This window comes from Mobula birostris, chromosome 7, assembly GCF_030028105.1.
Source record: "Mobula birostris isolate sMobBir1 chromosome 7, sMobBir1.hap1, whole genome shotgun sequence".
Taxonomy (NCBI): Eukaryota; Metazoa; Chordata; class Chondrichthyes; order Myliobatiformes; family Myliobatidae; genus Mobula; species Mobula birostris.
In genome coordinates, this window is record NC_092376.1 from 174,474,235 (window position 1) to 174,499,560 (window position 25,326).

Sequence of the window (25,326 nt, forward strand, 5' to 3'; positions counted from 1 at the left end):
GCAGCCCGCAAACTACGCTGCCCACTCTGAGGCTCTGTTCCTTTTAAATCTGCCGCGCTGCACTGCCCGACATCACACACCTGCGCAGTCCCGCCTCTCAGAACGCCGTTGGAGAAAAAAAAATAACGAAAATTTCAAAAATGTCTTTCTCGGCACTCCCACTCAGACTCTCAGACTCCTTCTTCGAATACCCTGACTAGTTAGATATCTATCAATCTCCTCCTTAAACACCCTCAATGATTGGTCCTCCACAGCTGTATGTGGCAACAAATTCCACAAATCCACGACCCTCTGGCTAAAAAAGATTTCTCCTCATCTCTGATTTAACTGGGTACCCTCTAATTCTAAGACTGTGGCCTCTTGGTTCCCTCATCGCAGAAATTCATGGCTAATATTTTGCCTCACCGCGTTCCATCAATATTGGGAGTTTTACAATCCGGGGCGGGGGATGTGGACAGAGAAAGTGAAGGTAGATAAATCCCGCCGCCTCCTCCATACCTGGGCCTCGGGTGGATGTCTGGCGCCGAAATGGTGCCCTTGAGGATGGCGGAAACCTGAACCCACCCGCTGCCGCTCGCGCCATCCGGCCAGGCGTGTGCCAATCTTTTAACTTCCAAGTCAATCCATCTTTTCTCTTCTTGCATAGCCCTCTATTTCTCTATCATCCATGTGCTCATCTAAGAGTCTTTTCAATGTCCCTAATGTTTTCATGTCTCTAAACTTTGTTCTTTGTCCTGTAGTTCCTGACCCTACCAGTGGGAATTGTTTTCGACTACTATCTATATATTTAATTTCAAACATGATTAGAGTGAATGTATCAATGATTTAATAGGATAAATCACCACCCGAGGGAGAGGGTAAGCTGATGGGATCAGATGAAGGTAGGGAGGAGTCTTCCTGGCTGGTTAGAAACTGACCTGTCTGTCTTTTGCAATGTGAAAAATCCTATAAATGCTTCAGTTTATCAGATCAATATTTCCAACAGGAAAAGCTTGAGAATGGGATTAAAAACGCAAACACGAGAAAATATGCAGATGCTTGAAATACAAGCAACATACACAAAATGCTGGTGGAACGCAGCAGGCCAGGCAGCGTCTATAGGAAGAAGTACAGTCGACATTTCAGGTTGAGACCCTTCGTCAGGACTAACAGAAAAAACAGATAGTAAGGGATTAATGGAGTTTTCAAAGAGCCAGTACACTGAAACAATCTTAATGTAACTTGAGATTTTGCAATGCAGTAGAGAGCCAAAGTACATAGAACATACAACATAGAATAGTACAGCACAGTACAGGCCCTTCGGCCCACAATGTTGTGCCGACCCTCAAACCCTGCCTCCCATATAAGCCCCCACCTTAAATTCCTCTATATACCTGTCTAGTAGTCTCTTAAACTTCACTAGTGTATCTGCCTCCACCACTGACTCAGGCAGTGCATTCCACACACCAACCACTCTCTGAGTAAAAAAAACCTTCCTCTAATATTCCCCTTGAACTTCCCACCCCTTACCTTAAAGCCATGTCCTCTTGTATTGAGCAGTGGTGCCCTGGGGAAGAGGCACTGGCTGTCCACTCTATCTATTCCTCTTAATATCCTGTATACCTCTATCACATCTCCTTTCATCCTCCTTCTCTCCAAAGAGTAAAGCCCTAGCTCCCTTAATCTCTGATCATAATGCATACTTTCTAAACCAGACAGCATCCTGGTAAATCTCCTCTGTACCCTTTCCAATGCTTCCACATCCTTCCTATAGTGAGGTGACCAGAACTGGACACAGTACTCCAAGTGTGGCCTAACCAGAGTTTTATAGAGCTGCATCATTACATCGCGACTCTTAAACTCTATCGCTCGACTTATGAAAGTCAACACCCCATAAGCTTTCTTAACTACCCTATCCACCTGTGAGGCAACTTTCAGGGATCTGTGGACATGTACCCCGAGATCCCTCTGCTCCTCCACACTACCAAGTATCCTGCCATTTACTTCGTACTCTGCCTTGGAGTTTCCTTCCAAAGTGTACCACCTCACACTTCTCCGGGTTGAACCCCATCTGCCACTTCTCAGCCCACTTCTGCATCCTATCAATGTCTCTCTGCAATCTTTGACAATCCTCTACACTATCTACAACACCACCAACCTTTGTGTCGTCTGCAAACTTGCCAACCCACCCTTCTACCCCCACATCCAGGTTGTTAATAAAAATCACGAAAAGTAGAGGTCCCAGAACAGATCCTTGTGGGACACCACTAGTCACAATCCTCCAATCTGAATGTACTCCCTCCACCACCACCCTCTGCCTTCTGCAGGCAAGCTAATTCTGAATCCACCTGGCCAAACTTCTCTCGATCCCATGCCTTCTGACTTTCTGAATAAGTAGTAAAAAGAAAGTGAGTTACACAAGTTTAGGTATTACAATTAGTCCTGAATTCTACAGTTCATAAGATTTTGCACTAATTTTGATCTCCATTCTCCATCACAAATTTTGTTTCCTTGCTGTTATGTTGTTGGTTTTCCTGGAGACAGTCTGAAACTGAATTATACACTGTCTTGATATCACACTGATTTGTAGAAGCTTATCAAGTTGTAAAAGTCACTTTACTACCACTGCTATAAAACTGCCTTCCCCATTTTATTTGCTACCAGTACATTCCTGGCTTATCTTATTCCTCTATTGTAAATTTTATCTCCTCCATTTTTTTTATATTAATGAGCTATTTCACTGTTTCTCTGCTAAGGATTTGTACTGGCTGCAAGTCAAATACCTGTATTCTTTTATAGTTTTGGTTCTTGAGTCTGAGCTTGGTTCCTTCACCATTAAATTGGCCAAGGCACCAAGCTCCATAATTCCTTTTTCCTTTGTTTCTTGCTCCTTTGTCACATCTTCATCAGGCTTTCCGTCACTGGCTGCAAAATGTCAGACAGAAAAGACTGCAGATTTTGGAATCTGAATTTATAAAAAAAAAACCTGGAGGAACTCAGCGATCAGGCGGCACTGTAGAGGGAAATGGTGGTTAGCGTAATGCTAGTACAATACTAGTGACCCAGGTTCAATTCCACCACTGCATATAAAGAGTTTGTATGTTCTCCCTGTGACCATGTTTCCTCCGGGTGCTCTGGTGTCCTCCCACATTCCAGAGATATACAGGCTAGTAGGATAATTGGCCACGTGGATGTAATTGGGAAGTGTGGGCTCATTGGGAGAGGCCTGTTACTGTGTTATATCTCCAAATTAAATGGGTTTTTTTGTATAAGTATCTCCTTGTGTGACGGTAATTTTTTTTTTACTAACATTCCAATTTTTTTTTTGCTAATTGAAGGTCTTGTATAAATAGACGTGTAATTTCATAAGGATTTAATTTTCTGATTCAGGGTATCTGGAAACCAAAGAAGATTCCCAATCCCAACTACTTTGAGGATCTGTATCCATTCAAGATGACCACCTTCAGCGCTATTGGCTTGGAGCTCTGGTCAATGACGTCTGACATCTTCTTCGACAATTTTATAATCTGCTCTGACAGGGCAGTGGTTGACCAGTGGGCTTATGATGGTTGGGGTCTGAAGAAAACAGCAGAGGGTACTGCTGAGGTAAGAATATAAATTTGAACTAAATGTCATAGAGCACTACAGTGCAAAAACAGGCTCTTGGGCGCATCACCATGCTGAACTATTAATATGCTAGTTTTATTGACCTGTACCCACACCATAGTCCTCCCATCCAACATGTGACCTCTAGTTCTCATCTCACCCAACCTCAGTCGAAAAAACCTGCTTACATTTACCCTATCTACACTCATAATTTTGGATACCTCTACCAATTTCCCCTCATTCTATGCTCTAGGGAATAAAGTCCTACTTATTCAACCTCAGCCTATAACTCAGGTCATGTTCTAGCAACATCCTTGTAAATAGATTCGTTTTAGAAGTGATGGATCCTGGTTGACTTGAAGAGTGAGGAGGTGGGCACACTGCATGTGGGTGGACATACTTGGGGCACAAGTTCATTCAAGTCTTAGATAGACTGGATGTGGAGAGGATGTTTCCTGTTGTGAGGGAGTCTAGGACCAGAGGGCACAACCCTCAGTGGAGCAGGTGTTCCCAACCTGGTGTCCATGGACCCCTCAGTTAATGGTAAGGGTCCATGGCATAAAAAAGGGAACCCCTGCAATAGATGGTGTGAGTAAAGTTATCCCCTCTGGGTGCATGTGTTTACTGCATACAGTTCTGGTATCCTTACTTGACGAAGGATATACTGGCTTTGGAGGTAGTGCAGAGGCGGTTCACCAGGTTGATTCTAGAGATGAGGGGTTTAGACTATGAGGAAAGATTGAGATGCCTGGGACTGTACTTGCTGGAATTAGAAGAATGAGAGAGATCTTATAGAAACATAAAATTATGAAAGAGATAAATAAGATAGAGACAGTAAAGTTGTTTCCACTGGTAGGTGAGACTAGAACCAGGGGATGTAGCGTCAAAATTTGAGGGTGTAGATTTAGGATAGAGATGAGGAGAAATTGCTTTTCCCAGAGAGTGGTGAATTTGTGGAATTCTCTGCCCAATGAGACAGTGGCGGCTACCTCAGTAAACATCTTTAGGACAAGGTTGGATAGATTTTTGCATAGTGGGGGAATTGAGGATTATGGGGAAAAGTCAGGTAGGTGGAGATGAATCCAGGGCCAGATCGACCGTGGTCTTATTGAATGGCAGAGCAGGCTCAACGGGCCAGATGGCCAACTCCTGCTCCTATTTCTTATGCTCTTATTTTCTAATCTTTTAAGAGCCTAATGGTTGAGGGATAATTATTGTTCTTGAACCTGGGTGTGTGGGTCCTGGGGTTCCTATATGTCCTTCCTGAACACAGCAGCGAGAAGAGAGCATGGCCTGGTTGGTGGGGGATCCCCGATGATGGATGCTGCTTTCTTGTGGCAACGCTTGTTGTAGATGTGCCCAATGATGGGGTAGACTTTGCCTGTTATGGACTACTTTATGTAGGCTTTATGGAAGAAAGATAGCATCATCAGAATTTGGTGCAAAGCTAGTTGACAAACTGGGACAGTGCATTGTGTGTGGTCTAAGAAGTGTAGAGAAGAAAGCTCTGGGAGTCATGAGCACCAACCATGTTTCCTAATAGCGTTTCCATCATTGATTATCAGCCCCAATTTCAAGTGCTGGATCCCAGTCAAAGTTGGATTTGAGAGGCAGATGTTCAGTCGCATCTTCAGGAGAACTAACTGAAAATAAGAAGCTGGTGATTGTGGAAGGATTTGAAATCAACATAAGACCAAGGCATAGGAACAGTATTGGTCCATTCGGTCAATTGAGTTTGTTCCACCGTTAAATCATCACTGATCTATTTTCCCCCTCAATGTCACATTTAATTCTTTATTTAAAACCCAGTATAGGTGAGTGGTGATGCCCAGTAAGACATGTACTGGATGAACCTGCAGGAAAGGTGGCATTTAAATAGAAGCTGAGTGACTTTGAGCTTCCATTTTCACAGGACTGGCAGGCTTCACAAATCTCTACCCTTCTGGTCAGTCAATTGTTGGGGAAAGATTTCACCATTTATCACAGTGCATCAAAGGTGTTGGATGGTTTGTTTTTGATCTCTTCCAGTTGCATATTAAAAATCAAACTTGCAATGTCTCTAGTTCAATAAATGAACTAAGTGACTTTTCATCTCAGCAGATAGTAGATCATGTTTTTAAAAACTAATAGAAATATGAAGTGTTTACAGCTAATTTAAATTATATCAAAGTATGTTTAAAAAGTATAATTGTTTTAATTCCCTTAGGGTTACACAAATAACATGTAGGAAGGCAATGATTAACTGGTATAAATGTGCATCCAGACATCTGATGGACTTTGTTTCATTTCCAGTCAGGAGTAGTTGGACAGCTGATGTCAGCAGCTGAAGAGCGCCCATGGCTTTGGATTATATACATCCTGATCATTGCCTTGCCCGTGTTCCTGGTTATTGTATTCTGCTGTACGGGAAAGGTAGGAACTGCTTCCTTCCACAAAGGGGAGGGGGGGAGGCACTCTGAAACTTTGTTGATCTGATTTGTGGAAATCAGTTACCACTCTTGTACTGAGGCTGAAACAATCAGCCAAAATGGTGCATCTACTGTCAGGCAGACTGAGTAATGGTTGACCTCTTCTGAAGACATCAGTGAACTAGTGATCTAAATGTTTTGTCATCTCCACAAGTACATGTATGCACAGGTTCAATAAAAATTGTGCAGCTGCATCACAAGTGCACATAAGTAGAAAAACAAATTATAAACACAAGATTCTACGGATGCTGGAAATCCAGAACAACATGACAGGAAAGACAGGCAGGTGATGGGGCAAATTTGTAGCCATTGGGATGAGTTGCAGTGCAATAAAGTTGCAGTGAAATCAAAGCGAAAGGTACCAAATACTGGTCTTAAGGTGTTATACTTAAATGCACGCAGCATAAGGAATAAGGTGGATGATCTTGCCGTACAGCTACAGATTGGCAGGTATGATATTGTGGCCATCACTGAGCCGTGGCTAAAGGATGCATGTCTCTGGGAGCTGAACGTCCAAGGATACACGGTGTATCGGAAGGATAGGAAGGTAGGTAGAGGGGGAGGCATGGCTTTATTAGTAAGAAATGATATTAAATCATTAGAAAGAGATGATATAGGATCAGAAGGTGCAGAATCTTTATGGGTTGAGCTAAGAAATCGCAGGGGTAAAAGGACCCTGATGGCAGTTATTTATAGGCCTCCTAACAGCTGCAGTGATGTGGACTACAAATTACAACAGGAAATAGAAAAGGCTTGTCAGAAGGGCAGTGTTATGATAATTGTGGGGGATTTTAACATGCGAGTGGATTGGGAAAATCAGGTTGGCACTGAATCTCAAGACAGAATTTGTAAAATGTCTGAGAGATGGCTTTTTAGAACAGCTTGTAGTTGAGCCCACTAGGGGATCGGCTGTACTGGATTGGGTATTGTGTAATGAACCGGAGGTGATTAGAGAGATTAAGGTGAAGGAACCCTTAGGAGGCAGTGATCATAACATGATTGAGTTCACTGTGAATTTTGAAAAAGAGAAGCCTAAATCTGATATGTCGGTATTTCAGTGGAGTAAAGGAAATTACAGTGGCGTGAGAGAGGAACTGGCCAAAGTTGACTGGAAAGGGACACTGGTGGGAAGGATGGCACATCAGTAGTGGCTGGAGTTTATGCGAGAAGTGAGGAAGGTGCAAGACAGGTATATTCCAAAAAAAGAAATTTTCAAATGGAAAAAGGATACAACCGTGGTTGACGAGAAGTTAAAGCCAAAGTTAAAGCAAAGGAGAGGGCATACAAGGAAGCAAAAATTAGTGGGAAGATAGAGGATTGGGAAGTTTTTAAAAGCTTACAAGAGGAAATTAAGAAGGTCATTAAGAGGGAAAAGATTAACTATGAAAGGAAGCTAGCAGATAATATTAAAGAGGATACTAAAAGCTTTTTCAAGTATATAAAGAGTAAAAGACAGGTGAGCGTAGATATAGGACCGATAGAAAATGATGCTGGACAAATTGTAATGGGAGATAAGGAGATGGCGGAGGAACTGAATGAGTATTTTGCATCAGTCGTCACTGAGGAAGACATCAGCAGTATACCGGACACTCAAGGGTGGCAGGGAAGGGAAGTGTGCACAGTTACAATTACGACAGAGAAAGTACTCAGGAAGCTGAATAGGCTAAAGGTAGATAAATCTCCCGGACCAGAGGAAATGCACCTTGTGTTCTGAAGGAAGTAGCTGTGGAGATTGCGGAGGCATTAGTGATGATCTTTCAAAAGTTGATAGATTCTGGCATGGTTCCGGAGGACTGGAAGATTGCAAATGTCACTTTGCTATTTAAGAAGAGGGCAAGGAACCAAAAAGGAAATTATAGACCTGTTAGCTTGACATCGGTGGTTGGGAAGTTGTTGGAGTCGATTGTCAAGGATGAGGTTACGGAGTACCTGGAAGCATATGACAAGATGGACAGAACTCAGCATGGCTTCCTTAAAGGAAAATCCTGCCTGACAAACCTATTACAATTTTTTGAGGAAATTACAAGTAGGCTAGACAAGGGAGATGCAGTGGATGTTGTATATTTGGATTTTCAGAAGGCCTTTGACAAGGTGCCACACATGAGGCTACTTAACAAGATAAGAGCCCATGGAATTACGGGAAAGTTACATACGTGGATAGAGTGTTGGCTGATTGGCAGGAAACAGAGTGGGAATAAAGGGATCCTATTCTGGTTGGCTGCCGGTTACCAGTGGTGTTCCACAGGGGTCCGTGTTGGGGCCGCTTCTTTTTACATTGTACATCAATGATTTGGATTATGGAATAGATGGCTTTGTGGCTAAGTTTGCTGATGATACAAAGATAGGTGGAGGGACCAGTAGTGCTGAGGAGACAGAGTCTGCAGAGAGACTTGGATAGATTGGAAGAATGGGCAAAAAAGTGGCAAATGAAATAGTGTTGGAAAGTGTATGGTTATGCACTTTGGCAGAAGAAATAAATGGGCAGACTATTATTTAAATGGGGAGAGAATTCAAAGTTCTGAGATGCAACGGGACTTGGGAATCCTCGTACAGGATACCCTTACGGTTAATCTCCAGGTTGAGCCGGTGGTGAAGAAGGCGAATGCAATGTTGGCATTCATTTCTAGAGGAATAGAGTATAGGAGCAGGGATGTGATGTTGAGGCTCTATAAGGCGCTGGTGAGACCTCACTTGGAGTACTGTGGGCAGTTTTGGTCTCCTTATTTAAGAAAGGATGTGCTGACGTTGGAGAGGGTACAGAGAAGATTCACTGGAATGATTCTGGGAATGAGAGGGTTAACATATGAGGAACGTTTGTCCGCTCTTGGATTGTATTCAATGGAGTTTAGAAGAATGAGGGGAGACCTCATAGAAACATTTCAAATGTTGAAAGGCATGGACAGAGTGGATGTGGCAAAGTTGCTTCCCATGATGGGGGAGTCTAGTACGAGAGGGCATGACTTAAGGATTGAAGGGCGCCCATTCAGAACAGAAATGCGAAGAGATTTTTTTAGCCAGAGGGTGGTGAATCTATGGAATTTGTTGCCACGGGCAGCAGTGGAGGCCAAGTCATTGGGTGTATTTAAGGCAGAGATTGATAGGTATCCGAGTAGCCAGGCCATCAAAGGTTATGGTAAGAAGGCAGGGGAATGGGACTAAATGGGAGAATGGATCAGCTCATGATAAAATGGCGGAGCAGACTCGATGGGCCGAATGGCTGACTTCTGCTCCTTTGTCTTATGGTCTTAACATACACACAAAATGCTGGTCAGGCACCATCTATGGAGGGGAATAAACAGTCCACATTTGGAGCCAAGATCTTTACCAGGAAATATTATACTCATTTTACAACAGAAAAACACGATTACAGCAAAATAGAAGTTCATTTTAGTGCCTGGTGGTTACTGAGGTTGTGTTTAGAGTTTTACCAATGGTTTCAAGAACTGAAGGGTTGAAGGGAAGTAGCTGTTCTTGAACCTGGTGGTGAGTACAGTGCAATATGTAAAAATTACTAAGTTACAATAAGCAATGTAGAGAAAAATGTAAATAAGTAGTGCAAAAAAGAGCAAAATAATGAAATGGTGATCGTGGGCTTTTCTGAAATCTGATGGCGGGGGAAGAAGCTGAGTGTGTGACTTCAGGGATCTGTACCACCTCCCTGATGCTAGTAATTACAAGAGGGCATGTCCGAAGAGGTGGGGTCCTTCATGATCTTGAAGGCACATGAAGACCTGGTAGAAAACTGGGTTTGAGATGGAGGATCACCTGTAAGGTTGATGTCTTCGGATTTTCAGATGGCTCTTCTGTCTATTCAGTCAAACCACATTTGGCTATTGATGCCCATAAGATCATGTAAAGCTTTAATCTTTTTGACATTGTGGTTCTTCTGAGTTCCTCAATTTGCTTTAGTCTTGGGCACTTTATAGCTGGTGCTGGTTTCCTCTACTGGTGAGGAAGTTTCCTACTGGTCCCTGAGCTCAGGGTGGTTCTCACTTTGATATGTAGATTTTAACTATTCTAACAATAAGTAAAGCAGGCATTTTGGGGAGGTAGTGGAAAAACGCTGCATCCCAGTTAACCTAGGACTTGCCTCCTAGTTTTATAGCTGGATGCGGTTTAGACTTTTCGATGCTGTGCTTGGTACGATGTTAACTGAATTCTGTTCATTATGTTCTTGCAGAAAGATGCTGCTGCAGAGTACAAAAAGACTGATGCTCCACAACCTGATGTAAAGGATGAAGAGGGAGAGGAGAAAGAAGAGCAGAAGGAGGAAGAAGAGAAAAACGATACAGAAGAAGAAAAGATAAGTAAGAAATCCCGATTTACTTTGGAAAAGGGAACCAGTGCAGGGGATTGTTTCTCCTTTATGGGATAAGTAGAGGCATTGTAAACTGGATCTTGCTGTGTATGTTGTACATTTCTAGAGTCAATAATACAGCACAGAAACAGACCCTTCAGTCCAACACATCCAAGCTGATCCCACCTTTCCTGTGCATGTAACAGAGCTGCAGCAGTGATAACATTTCTGAAGGATCCATGTTTTCAGTTCTGGTCATTTCATTATAGGAAGGATGTGGAAACTGCAGAGGATGATTTATTTTCCCTCTCAACCCCATTCTCCTGCCTTGTCCCCATAACCCTTGATGCCCAGATTAGTCAAGGAACCATCTACTTCTGCTTTAAATGTAAGATCATAAAACGTAGGAGTAGAATTGGGCAATTTGGCAATGAATTCCACAGATTCACCACCTGGCTAAAGACGTTCCTCCTCTTCTCTGTTCTAAGGGCAGTGGAATGGGGGTGGTGTAAATGGGTAATTGATGGTTGGCAAGAATATGTTGGGCCTTTCTGTCTCTAACTCTTGCACCACAATAATAGCAGTTAGCGTGACACATTAAAGCTCGGGGTGACAGAATTAAACATTGGCTCCCTCTAAGAATATTTGTATGTCCTTCCCCATGTGTGGGTTTCCACTGGGTGCTTCGGTTTCCTGTCATGGTAGGTTAATTGGTCATTGTAAATTGCCCTGTGATTATTGTTGTTCATCCATCGTTGACGTCGATGAGGACCTCGACACCATAATGATGGTGTCGAGACTAGCGCGTGATTTGGATTTAAGTGAGGGAGAGTTGCGCAGCATCAGCCTCACTCTCTCGTCCCAATTCCCATCTGGGTCCAGTGGCAAGACAGAGTTTAGACGGCTGGAGATGGGACTAGGCGCAGTGGATGACCTGGACATCTCCTGTGATTAGGTTAGGGTTAAATCGTAGTTTGCTGGACAGTGCACCTCACTGGTTTGAAGGGCCTGTTCAGTAGTTCCATTTAACATCAGAGAAATGAATGCAATATACAGCCTGAAATACTTGTTCTTCGCAGACCTCCACGAAAACAGAAGAGTGTGCCAAAGAATGAGTGACAGTAAAAAATGTTAGAACCCCGGAGCCCTCCCCCCCCCCCCCCCACTCCTTCCATGCAGAAGTAGCAACAAAGCAATGACCCCCTCACCCACCCACTTCTGCAAAAAAGCATCATTACCCTCCACCCACCAAATATGCAATTGCAATGTCCCCAATAAAGATCATGATCTACAATATAACAAAAGCTAATCGTTCTTATGACAATTCGACATGCCACAGACACTCTCCCTAATACAAAAAGAGGTGCCCCTTTCACAGCGAGAGGGGAAGACATAATAAAACAACTCACTAACTTACGGTGTTAAAAAACCTGCCACGATGCTTTTTTTCCCTGGAGTTCTCTGGAGAATTGACAACAACCTCTCACCCACCAATGTGTGTGTGTGAGAGAGAGAGAGAGAGAGAGAGAGCATGGCTTGCTAAGTACAGAGCCTCTGACAGCTGATCCACTGTTCCCGATGTTCCGTTCTCCCGTGACACTTCACCCAGCAGTGCCAGCTTAGAATCAGCCCGTCCACAGAGCCGTGAAACCCCGGTAGCTGTTTCTCTAAATAAAATAATGAAGTGATCAGTGGAGCAGAAGCTGGGAATTAAATGATAAAAAGAGCTGGTACAATCAAGACGTGTAGATTGAATGTGTGAAGAAGTTAAAAATTGACCTCAACTAAATGTAAATAATGGAAGCATCTCTGCAGTTGGGTAATTGGTTACGATGTCAAGTTGACCAAATAAGTGTTGATTCTAGGGATATGAAGTGCCTCATTAAAAGTGTTTAATTTCCACATGGTATACAAGCTCTTTGTTTACTGGTGATGTGTGGTTATAAGTTCACATTAATGAGTGTGCTTCAACATCACAGCTGAAGAAAAGCAGAATAATGATACCGAGGATGCTGTGGAAAACGCTAGCCAGGATGAGGATGAGGAGGAGCAGAAGGGGACAAGGGAGAAGCCAAGCGCAGAGCATGATGATGAAGTAAGTCACCAGAACTGTTGAGGGGAAGTAGAGAAGAAACTTGATTTACTTTGCAGTGAAAATATTTATATTGAGATTTTTTTTTTAAATCCTGAAGAGTGAAAAGATATTGTCTCATAGCTCTGATTCTTTCACAGTGATAGTTGACTTGATATTCGATTTGGTGAAGTTGGGATTTGAGAGGAGACCAACCTATCTGCAAACTTGAGTAAATTTATTATCAAAGTACATATGTCACCATAGACTTGGGATTTATTTTCTTGCATTTACAGAAAAATAAAGATGAGGCCTCTGGTCAGAGTTGACCATGGGTGTTATGTCCTAGCTGTCCAAATACGCAAAGCCAAGGTAGTACAATATGGAGAGCAAGCTGTTGTCCCTGTAGGAAGCTCCCCCCTCTCCACGCATCTGATAAATCTAAAGGAATGGCAAAGATCTATACAATTTGGCACCAGCAGCATTGTAGGATTTGCCAGTCAGCACTGAACTTAACGTAGGACTACACTAGGCACTCCAGCTCTGGATTTTTCCCTCTGGGTTTACTACTGAAGGCTTCCCATAAGTCAGCATAGCGTCAAGGCAGCAGAGGTTTGAGATCAGAGTTTTCCTCCTTTTAGATGAGCTGCTAACCGTATAACAATTACAGCATGGAAACAGGCCATCTCGGCCCTTCTAGTCCGTGCCGAACTCTTACTCTCACCTAGTCCCACCGACCTGCACTCAGCCCATAACCCTCCATTCCTTTGCTGTCCGTATAGCTATCCAATTTAACTTTAAATGACAACATCAAACCTGCCTCAACCACTTCTGCTGGAAGCTCGTTCCACACGGCTACCACTCTCTGAGTAAAGAAGTTCCCCCTCATGATACCCCTAAACTTTTGCCCTTTAACTCTCAACTCATGTCCTCTTGTTTGAATCTCCCCCACTCTCAATGGAAAAAGCCTATCCACATCAACTCTATCTATCCCCCTTATAATTTTAAATATCTCTATCAAGTCCCCCCTCAACCTTCTACGCTCCAAAGAATAAAGACCCAACTTGTTCAACCTTTCCCTAACTTAGGAGATGAAACCCAGGTAACATTCTAGTAAATCTTCTCGGTATTCTCTCTATTTTGTTGACATCTTTCCAATAATTCGGTGACAATACTCCAAATTTGGCCTTACCAATGCCTTATACAATTTCAACATTACATCCCAACTCCTATACTCAATACTCTGATTTATAAAGGCCAGCATACCAAAAGCTTTCTTCACCACCCTATCCACATGAGATTCCACCTTCAGGGAACTATGCACCATTATTCCTAGATCCCTCTGTTCTACTGCGTTCTTCAATGCCCTACCATTTACCATGTATGTCCTAGTTTGATTAGTCCTACCAAAATGTAGCACCTCACGTTTATCAGCATTAAACTCCATCTGCCATCTTTCAGCCCACTCTTCTAACTGGCCTGAATCTCTCTGCAAGCTTTGAAAACCTACTTCATTATCCACAACTCCACCTATCTTAGTATCATCTGCATACTTACTCATCCAATTTACCACCCCATCATCCAGATCATTAATATATATATGACAAACAACATTGGACGCAGTACAGATCCCTGAGGCACACCACTAGACATCGGCCTCCAATCTGACAAACAGTTATCCACCACTACTCTCTGGTGTCTCCCATCCAGCCACTGCTGAATCCATTTTACTACTTCAATATTAATACCTAACGATTGAACCTTCCTAACTAACTTTCCGTGTGGAACCTTGTGAAAGTCCTTACTGAAGTCCTTATAGACAACATCCACCGCTTTACCCTCGTCAACTTTCATAGTAACCTCTTCAAAAAAATTCAGTAAGGTTTGTCAAACATGACCTTCCACTCACAAATCCATGTTGACTGTTCCTAATCAGACCCTGTCTGTCCAGATAATTATATATACCATCTCTAAGAATACTTTCCATCAATTTACCCACCACTGACGTCAAACTCACAGGCCGATGATTGCTAGGTTTACTCTTAGAACCCTCTTTAAACAATGGAACAACATGAGCAATACGCCAATCCTCTGGCACCATCCCCGTTTCTAATGACATTTGAAATATTTCTGACAGAGCCCCTACTATTTCCACACTAACTTCCCTGAAGGTCCTAGGGAATATCCTGTCAGGACCTGGAGACTTATCCACTTTTATATTCCTTAAAAGCTCCAGTACTTCCTCTTCTTTAATCATCATAGTTTCCATAACTTCCCTACCTGTTTCTCTTATCTTACCCAATTCAATATCCTTCTCCTTAGTGAATACCGAAGAAAAGAAATTGTTCAAAATCTCCCCCATCTCTTTTGGCTCTGCACATAGCCATCCACTCTGATTCTCTAAGGGACCAATTTTATCCCTCACTATTCTTTTGCTATTAATATAACTGTAGAAACCCTTGGGATTTATTTTCACCTTACTTGCCAAAGCAACCTCATTTCTTCTTTTAGCTTTTCTAGTTTCTTAAGATTCTTTTTACATTCTTTATATTCCTCGAGCACCTCGTTTACTCCATGCTGCCTATATTTATTGTAGATACCTCTCTTTTTCCAAACCAAATTTCCAGTATCCCTTGAAAACCATGGCTCTCTCAAACTTTTAACCTTTCCTTTCAACCTAACAGGATTATAAAGATTCAGAGGGAGAAGGAAAGGGGAGAGGGGGGAAAAGAAAAAGGAACATAAAGATTCTGAACCCTCAAAATTTCACCTTTAAATGACCTCCATTTCCCTGTTACATCCTTCCCATATAACAAATTGTCCCAATCCACTCCTTCTAAATCCTTTCGCATCTCCTCAAAGTTAGCCTTCCTCCGATCAAAAATCTCAACCCTGGGTCCAGTCCTATCTTTCTCCATAATTATATCGAAACTAATGGCATTGTGATCACTGGACCCAAAGTGCTTCCCAACACATACTTCCGTCACCTGACCTATCTCATTCCCTAACAGGAGATCCAACACTGCCCCTTCTCTAGTTGGTACCTCTATGTATTGCTGCAAAAAACTATCCTGCACACATTTTACAAACTCCAAACCATCCAGCCCTTTTACAGAATGGGCTTCCCAGTCTATGTGTGGAAAATTAAAATCTCCCGTAATCACAACCTTGTGCTTACTACAAATATCTGCTATCTCCTTACAAATTTGCTCCTCCAATTCTCGCTCCCCATTAGGTGGTCTATAATACACCCCTATAAGCATTACTACACCTTTCCCATTCCTTAATTCCGCCCAAATAGCCTCCCTAGACGAGTCCTCTAATCTATCCTGCCAAAGTACCGCTGTAATATTTTCTCTGACAAGCAATGCAACACCTCCCCCTCTTGCCCCTCCGATTCTATCACACCTGAAGCAATGAAATCCAGGAATATTTAGTTGCCAATCACACCCCTCCTGCAACCGTGTTTCACTAATAGCTACAACATCATATTTCCAGGTATCAATCTATGCTCTAAGCTCATCCACCTTTCTTACAATGCTCCTAGCATTTAAATAGATGCATTTAAGAAACTCTCCTCCTCTTAGTCTCTGTTTATCCCTAATGGTGCAAACAACTTTATCTTTTTCTTCCTTCTCCCCCACATCTTCAGTCTGAGTGCTCCCGTTCTCTGTCCCCTGCCTATCCTCCCTCACACAGTCTACTAGCTTTCTCTATTTGTGAACTAACCTCCTGTCTCCTAGTCTCTTCAATTTGATCCCCCCCCCCCCCCCAAACCATTCTAGTTTAAAGTCTCCCCAGTAACCTTCGCAAATCTCCCTGCCAGGCTATTGGTCCCCCTAGGATTCAAGTGCAATTCCCATCTGCCTGAAGCGACTGTTTTTAAGGTGCCAGTAACCTGCCTTTGCCCCTTCTCCTGTCATTAGAAATGGTTCCATTGGGCTTAGTAGCTAAGCCATCTGTGAAGGCCTGGAGCTGGACTTGGTTGTCAGAGACTATTTGAGTTGCGTGCTATTGGGAGCATTTTATAGGTAGTGGGAGCTTGTCCCCATTACCAATCCCCGGCTGTAACAACAAGGAAACAGAAAAATAAAGAAATACAGTAGAATTTAGGAAAAGTATACATAAACATAGACAAGCAAAATGTGCAAATAAATAATACTGAAAATGTGAGTCGTTGAGTGTTTGAAAGCGAGTCTGCAGGATGTGTATATGATAAGAAACATAGATCAAGTGGAGAGCCAGAGACATTTTCCTTGGGCAGAATTGGTTAATGCTAAAAGGTACAACGTTAAGGTGTTTAGAATTAGATTAATTATCACTGACACACGCCATGAAATATGTGTTTCATGGCAATGGTACAATGCAATACATAAAATATACAATGAATTATGTTAAGAAATAGAATTTAAATTAAATATAGTGCAAAAGAGAGAAATAGTGAAGTAGATATCATGGGGTTATTGTCTATTCAGAATTGATTGGAGGAAAGCATCAGGGGATGTCAGAAGTATGTTTGTTTAGAGTGCTGGAGGCGGGGAACACTGCCAGGGTGGTGGTAGAGGCAGATACATTAGGGACATTTAAGAGACTTTAAGATAGGCACGTGGATGAAGAATGGAGGGTTTTGAAGGAGGGAAGGGTTAGATTTGTAGTTTAAAAGATCATCAGAACATCGTAGACTGAAGGGCCTGTACTGCTTGATGATTGATAGATAGATATACTTTATTGATCCTGAGGGAAATTGGGTTTCGTTACAGCTGCACTAACCAAGAATAGAGCATAAATATAGCAATACAAAAACCACAAACAATTAAACAACAAAATGCAAACTATGCCAGATGGAAATAAGTCCAGGACCAGCCTATTGGCTCTGGGTGTCTGACCCTCCACGGGAGGAGCTGCAAAGTTCGATGGCCACAGGCAGGAACAACCTCCCGTGACATCTCGGTGGAATATGGCCGGGGTCCAACAGCAAAAAGTTCAATATCCGGTCTACAAACACGTTCCTCGATCGTGATATGACCAGGATTGCACCATCGGTTGTTAACCAGAACTTGTAAGCACCCAATTGCTTTACGCTGACCGCTCTCAGTGCACTTCCAGTCAGCCGTCCATGGAAAAGATTTGATCGGGTATGTCCTCGTGCAGCCCTGTTCCAGTAAAACACATAACACTGCACTCCCGAAATGTTCTCTGACGCCTGGCTAGCGCTGTGAACTCATCCATTTTATTACCCACCGAACTCCTCTTCTCCATAAGTCTCTGTTGTCTCGACCTGGTCCTCTTTCCTCGCCTTTGTGATCCCCCTCTGCACCCTCTGTGTTTTCCTCCAGATTTCAGCAGGGGTGTCCACCGCTCTGTTCGCTAAACTGGCTGGCATAAGCTCACAGTCACAGCGGTTCTTTGTAACAGTGCAGGCTTTGGTACATGTGGGAAGTCAATAGTCAAAAAAACTAAGGAATGAATAAAATGCCCATTTCTCTTGGAGATGAGTAACTAGGGGCCAAGGTAGAGGAACCGAAGGGGATTGAAACAGTTTTCACTTCAGTGAGTGTGTAGAACATGCTGCTTGACAAATGGAAATTAATTGTAATTTTACCTGGGTGACCATTCAGAACCATAAACTGCAACGTTCTAGGCCAAGAAAGGGGAGTGGATCCACCTGAAGATAAAAGTGAGGTTTATTGTCATCAGTGCACGTCAATGTGTTCACAGGTGCAGCAGCCTCACAGGTTCTCAGGAACAGATAAACAGCAGTCGCAGGAAAAAAACAAGTCCTGCCAAAGGGTCTGAGCCTCAAATGTCAACTGTACTCTTTTCCGTAGATGCCGCCTGGCCTGCTGACTTCCTCCAGCATTTTAGTGTGTTGCTTGGATTTTCAGTATTTGCAGATTTTTCTCTTGTTTGTAAATATAAATTGTACAGGATACTTGCAAGAAAGAACATAATTAAAGCAAAAATACCGCATTTCAGTGCTAAGTAGTCGCCATCATCATATGGGTGATCATGGTCTGATGAACATTATTGCTCTTGGCAAATTTTTCTACAGAAATGGTTTGCTGTTACAAGATGGGTGAACCCCGTCATTACCAATACTCTTCAGAGACTGTCTGCCTAGCATCGGTGGTTGCATAACCAGGACTTGTGATGTACATCAGTTGCTCATACGATCATCCACCACCTGCTCCCTTGGCTTCATGTGACCCTGACTGGGGGGCTAAGCAGTGCTACACCTTGCCCAAGGATGGCCTATAGGATAGCAGAGTGCCTTCCACGGTTCTTTGGAAGAGACTTATTTCCACCCTGCAACCCAAGTAGCTATAGTGATGCTAATCCATAATGATTACTGTTTTGGCCAATAGGTTCAAAAACCGAATGGTTGAAAGAAAGTAGCTGTCCAATGAGAGCCTATGTTTTTTGTTTTTTTTTAAACCCCGGGCTGCCTTCTGTGGTGAGAATTTCTGAGTTACATTTTTGATGGAAATTGAGCCATCATAGCCCCTTTGTTCATCGGAGGCTTCTGTAATACTGTTTTCTGCTCATAGAGTATGATGGCAGTGTAGTGGTTAGTGCAGTGCCGTAACATTTCAAGGCATCAGTGTTCAAAGTTCAGTTCCGACATCATCTGTAAGCAGTTTGTACATCCTCCTCATGGAATGCATGGGTTTCCTCTGGGTATTCAAGTTTCCACCCATAGTCCAAAGATGTAATAGATTTTTAGAGTATGAAGATACGCAGTCCTCTTTTATTGTCATTTAGTAATGCATGCATTAAGAAATGTACAATATTTCCTCCGGTGTGATATCACAAAACACAGGGCAAACCATGACTGAAAAAACTAATAAAACCACATAATTATAACATATAGTTACAACAGTGCAACAATACCATAACTTAATGAAGAACAGTCCATGGCACAGTAAGAAAGTTCAAAGTCTCTCGAAAGTCCCACATCTCATGCAGATGGGCGAAGGAAGAAAACTCTTCCCTGCCATGCCGACCACAGTCCGATTCTGACTCATCCGAAAACTTCGCGCCTCCAATCAACCCTCAGACACCGAGTACTGAGCACCATCTCTATCCGAATGATTCAACCTCGATAGTAGGTTAATTGGTTATTTCCTTGGGTTAAATCGGGAGCAGCTCGAAGGGCCAGAATGGCTTATTCCATGCTGTATCTCTAAATTTAAAAAGAATAAGTACTAAAAGTCAGTAGCTAAAACATTATGATTGTGGAGCTGATGACAAACAACATCCTCAACTCCATACAACTGCTTTCTGTTTCTCGTGTTCATAAGTTGAAGTGCAGGAGTGATTGAATCGTTCAACAAACCATGTTGAGGGTAAGGAATTGTTTATTGGCCTAGGCAGTCTAGGGGCAGCGAGCTGCATTCCCCAAATAGATGTTACGGAATCTGGGTTTCTTTAATGTTTGGATTGCTTTGCTATAAGTTCAAGTTAATTGTCATCTGACTACATATACATAGTCAAATGAAACATTTCTTGACCCACAAAACACATCACAGTGCTTAAAGCGAAATATTACAAGGTATAAAATATAATTAAAAGTGCATATCGAATGCTGCATAGGTAAATGGTGAACAGCTTGTCGTCCCAGTAACAAGATCTCAGTGGTGGCAGGGTATTCATTAGTCTCACAGCCTGAGGGAAGAAGCTGTTACCCAGTCTGACAGTCCCAGTCCTGATGCTCCTGTACCTCCTTTCTGACGATAGTGGGTCAAAGAGATTGTGGAGTGGGTGATAGAGATCCTCAGCAATGCTTTGGGCTCTTTGTCTGCAACAATCCTCATGACAAGGGAGGGGGAGGCCCTGGTGGTCCTCTCAGCAGTTTTTACTATAGTGCTTGTCCTTTAAGACCAAACCATGAGGCCCAAAATCTGGCTTCCAAATGCATATTCACTCAATGCCTCCTATTTTTATCTGAATTCTGTTAATTCTGGCTTTTTTGTTACAGAAGATGGACAGTGCCAATGCAGAGCCACGGAATGACTGAGATGTTACTGTCATAATATCATTTGGGCATGACTTTGGATATCAAAGGCGAGACCATCATTTCTGGGACTTGAGAGCTGAACTACTTACAGGATTTCATGAAGAAAAAAATACATGCAACAATAAAAACCATACTGACCAAACACTAGGTAGACCAGGTTATCGTATGTGTTCAGTGAGGGCTGAAATCTGAATTGAAATGTGCTTTATGTATACATGATGGTAGAAACAAATTCCTGCTTATTTACAGTCTAAAAACTACTACGTTTGTAAAATTCCTGGTAATCGTCAGTTAGATTTCAGGCTTGCTAAATTTTAGAAATGTTTGTTCAGGTCTTTGCCCTACTGCAAAAAGCCAGCCCAGAGGATGGAATGAGTGGGGTGTGTGGGCAATCTACTGGCACTCTATATAATGTTACTAGCTTTAACTGCAGTCAATGTTGCACTTGCATTGACCACTTTTGCAAAAAGTCCTAAAATGAAATCCTGTTAATTCCAACAGAAATGCTTCCTAGTCTTGTGTCCTGATAATATCTGGAATAGGGAGGTTAATGTGGGTTGAGTCCATTTCCATTACACATCCTAATCAGTCTTGAACTTGTTCCTGCATCATCCTTATCGGAGCACTTAGCAGAAGCTTAACATGCCAGCTTTATTGACCTGTGCCAGCCTTTCCATCAGCTCCCCGTCAAGCCAACTCCCTCACTTCCTCCTCATGAAAATGTAGGAGGAAGAATATGCATCTCCCCAATCTGAAACCAGTACTGTTATCGTCCTGTTTTGATCTATTGTCACACCGCCCTTTTCCCTCCACGTCCACTTTGCCCTCTTTCCTTTCAGAGTTATAAAGATTTTAGATCTTTAAATCTATCTGAGGTGGGAGGGAATGGGGGTTAGGTAGAAAGTTAAACAATCCCACAGAAAAGCATTGAACAGTATTAATTTTATAATACATATGAACATGGCTAAGCATGCACAGATAAACACTGTCTTTTCATTGTGGAATTTGGTTTGTCTGTATCACACCATTATGTACTGCTTGATAAAAGTAATGACTACCTAGATGATTAGAAGATATTTAACATAAAAATAATCCAACACCTCATGGTGCCCGTGTGGTGTAACATTTGTATTTTAAGACTCTTGGTGACAGTCCCACCTGAGCTACTGTACTTGTTCCTTTTCCTCTCCTTTAATATGTAATTCACTTTCAAAACTGCTTTCAGTTTTTTGTACAGTATCTTGGAGGCATACTGATGAAATCCTTTAGTAGGGGAAGAAAGGGTATGTTGACATAAATTAGACCAATATACCTCACTCCTGGGTGAAATTTTCAGGCACATCTAATGATAGCAAGCACATAGTAATACCAGTTTATATCAGGAAATATTCATTGTGTATGTACATATCTCTATTCCAATTCCCAGTCCCTCTTGCTGAGTTACAAGAGCAGTGTGGTTTTTGCTCTCAAGCATTTCCTGCTAACCATATTCTACTGCACTGAATTGTCCATTTTTCTTTCTTTTTGCTGTTGCCATTTGAAATTCATTGAAGGGATCTAACTCAATCAACTACAGTACTTGTAGCAAACCTGCCACCCCTCCCCACCCTGGCTGAGCTCCATAAATATTTAAGATGTCTGGTTTAATTTTGAGTAATTATGAACTGTGATCATTTGTAGAATTCATAGTGTTTTATTCTGACTGGGGATATGCTAGAGCTACTGGTAGTTTTGTGTTTGAGAAGAAATGGAAAATGTGGCCTTGACGGTCAGTCAGAGCACAAAAGCTACTCCATTAGGATGCCCAGAACATAAATGGAGGCTTTCTAATTAGATCATGTCATGACTCTACATTTTGAATATGTACTTTGGTGTGTAAGGCATCTATTGAGCTTTCCGGCTATATATTTTTCACTCTGCTTTTATAAGCAGTTAAAAGTTCTAAATGAGGAAGCTCAGATAGTACAAAGACTATCTGTCACCATTAAAGATTTATTACCATTGTTGAATGTCAGTGTAATTTCCAATTAAAATACCCAAGGGAGGATTTCAAAACTCAACCACCAAGGTTTTAATGTAAGAGCTAAAGGTTAAATGCCATCTTTCCCTCATATTCACAAGCTACCTTACTGTACACAAGCATAATAAGACAGATCCTTCAACTTTCTTGTGAATGGTTTGTAACTGTGTGAAACTTTGATCAGTGGATTGCAACAAGCAATGTTTAGCAAGTCTGATCCCCATGATGCAAACAGTTAAATATGCCTTTTGAGTTGGCAAAAGTTCACTTTTATTTCAATTCACTGAGTATTTTCTGTACAATGTTGTCAATTTATAATTTGAGGTCTAATGTTCACTTTTTTTTAAAAAAAGAAAGATATTATATACTTTTGCCACCTAGTTTGAAGGATCTCCGTTCTATTGGATGGATGACTTGAGTTGTGTAGACATACTAACCCCTTGATGGTTCAGCAGTAGCACACAATGATCTTCAGAGATGTTTTATAAGTTTTAAAAATGCTGATTATGTATAGAGATTGGTATTAGATAAAATTGACTCTGTTTGTATCCCAGATTAAGTTATGCTTGAGTACATTCCTTACAGGAATGCAAGTTCAAGATCATGTGATTTAAATGATTCCTGCAACTAAAATATTAATTAAAACACATGTCTGGCCTCCTTCATTATGCAGACATCCACACTTGAATGTTTGGTTTTGACTTTTTTTGTGTTCTAACCACCAGTCTATGCCTTAACTTCCCCACCCTGCAGGGATCTGAGCCCATTGCCAGAAAAGCAGTGAGGGCAGGAACTGATAAATGGCCAATAAAGTGTAGATACCAGTGAGGTTTGTAATAAGTAATGTTCTGTGTGGGATGTATCTAAAGTTTGATTTTTTTTTTAAGATTTAGAGATATGGCAAACAACATTTTCTCTAATTTTTTCTGGAACTGCATAGGCCAACTATTACTCAGCAGGAAATTTTTATGTGGCCTGAAAACTGCGTGGCAACAAAGGCTATATGCGTGGGAACATTTCAATTGTAGTGCGGCGGTGTATCATGCAGCTTAGGTGGACCAGTAATGGGACAGTAACAGCCTTTTCTACCCTAATAAGTCCACCCATGTGACCAATTGACCTGCTAACCCATGTGTCTTTAGAATGTGGGAGGAAATCAGTGCACCTAGAGGAAATCCACAGAATCACAAGGCGAACAAACTCCTTACAAGTACAGAATCAAACCCAGGCCACTGGCGCTGTAATAGTGTTACTCTTAACTGCTACAGTACCATGCCATGCATGTTCTGAGAAAAGTTGGGGTGGATTTTTAGTCTCCAACCACAATCTTTCAAACAAATACGTATTTAAGGAGTGGTGCTTGCCAAACAATGCTGTAACATTGGCAGTTTTCAAAGCAGAAGGGTGTCAGGTAACTCTGGCAACTACATACCACAGTTTAACCTTGGCTGTGGGGAAAGTCTTTTGACAAAAAAAAACTTAAAAAGCCAACATGGATTTAAGAATGATGTGAGTTTATTTTTGGTCAAATAAAGTGAGGATGTAAACATTTGTTATGACTTGTCAGCAAGATGGAAGCCACGGAATAAAAAAAAGGCAGTATGGCTGTATCAGTTTGGACAGAAAATTGATTATCCAGTAGTGAAAGAAAAAAATTAGATGTTGAGAATCTAACATTTAAAATGCAGAAATATAGTTTGTCAGGCAGCATCTGTGGAGGGGCATATTTCACTTTGTTTTGATGTAAATATGAGAAAGTTAATTTTTTTTACAATAAAAAAGAACTGGTGTACATGGGTTCATTGTCTATTCAGAAATCTAATGTGGTGGGGAAGTTGTTCCTCAAACATTGGGTGTTTCTTCAGGTTCCTGCACCACCACCACCTTGATGGTAGTAATGAGGGTCCCTAATGATGGATGCTGCCTGTTGAAGCTGGGGAGAGTTTTGCCCATGATGGAGCTGAGTTTGCAACTTTATGCAGTTTTTTTTTCTTCATCCTGTGCAGAGGCCTTTCCCTACCAGATGGCGATGAATTGTTTAGAATGCTCTCCATGGTACAGCTGTAGAAATTTCTCAGTCTTCGGTAATATACCAATTCTCAAGCTAATGAAATATAGCTGCTTTGGGTCATTGTGTTTATTGTGATGAGCTTGAGTACAATGAGGTACAGGTACACAATGGAAGAGATAGCCGCAGCAGTCTGGGCACATAGGCACAGAACAATGTGACACATGAATGATTTTTAAAAAATGGAGGGAAACGTAGGACGGAAGGATCAAATTGATTTTGGAGTAGGTTAAAAGGTCAGCACATCATAGGTCCAAGGACCTGTACTGTGTTGCAATGTTTTATGTTTTAAATTGTACCATAAGTTTGAGGGTTGTGTCCATTTCTAGGCACTATATTTTGGCAAAGATGGGAGAGGTTGCAGAAAACCTTTACTCTGAAATACAGAATGTAGGGTCTTCAGCTAGACTGGAGAAGCTGTGATTGTCCAGAAACTGGGAGGTGGCAAGGTGATCTGAGCAAAGGTTTTCAGATATACAGTATTATGAATTGATGTGACCTCCAGCATCAATCCCTGTGGTACCTCCACTTCCCCAGAAGGGAACTATTCAGATCGAAAAGAAAGATAAACAACAGGCTTTATTTATCACATGTACATCGAAAGATAGTGAAATGCATCATTACTAACAAGAGTTTGAGAATGTGCTGGGGGCAGCCTGCAAGTGTCACAGTACTTCTGGGACCAGCATAGCATAACTGCAACTTACCTGTAAATCATTGGAATGAAACCATAACACCAGGAGGAAATTCACAGGGAGAATGTATAAACTCTTTGAAGACAATGGTGGGAATTGAACCCT

General features: G+C 41.9%; 1 protein-coding gene across 2 annotated transcripts in view; it reads left to right on the plus strand.

The window, feature by feature from the left end:
* LOC140200581 (alpha-1,3-mannosyl-glycoprotein 4-beta-N-acetylglucosaminyltransferase B) overlaps positions 1 to 23,103 on the plus strand; it is a 431,883-nt gene extending 408,780 nt beyond the window's left edge. For both annotated transcript variants that reach the window (XM_072264112.1, XM_072264114.1), the window contains 5 exons: positions 3,370 to 3,585; positions 5,878 to 5,997; positions 10,234 to 10,360; positions 12,330 to 12,445; positions 20,400 to 23,103. In XM_072264112.1, the coding sequence (XP_072120213.1) occupies positions 3,370 to 3,585; positions 5,878 to 5,997; positions 10,234 to 10,360; positions 12,330 to 12,445; positions 20,400 to 20,438 (618 nt within the window). In that variant the 3' untranslated portion in view covers positions 20,439 to 23,103. The remainder of the gene's footprint in view (positions 1 to 3,369; positions 3,586 to 5,877; positions 5,998 to 10,233; positions 10,361 to 12,329; positions 12,446 to 20,399) is intronic.
* Positions 23,104 to 25,326: the final 2,223 nt, after the last annotated feature.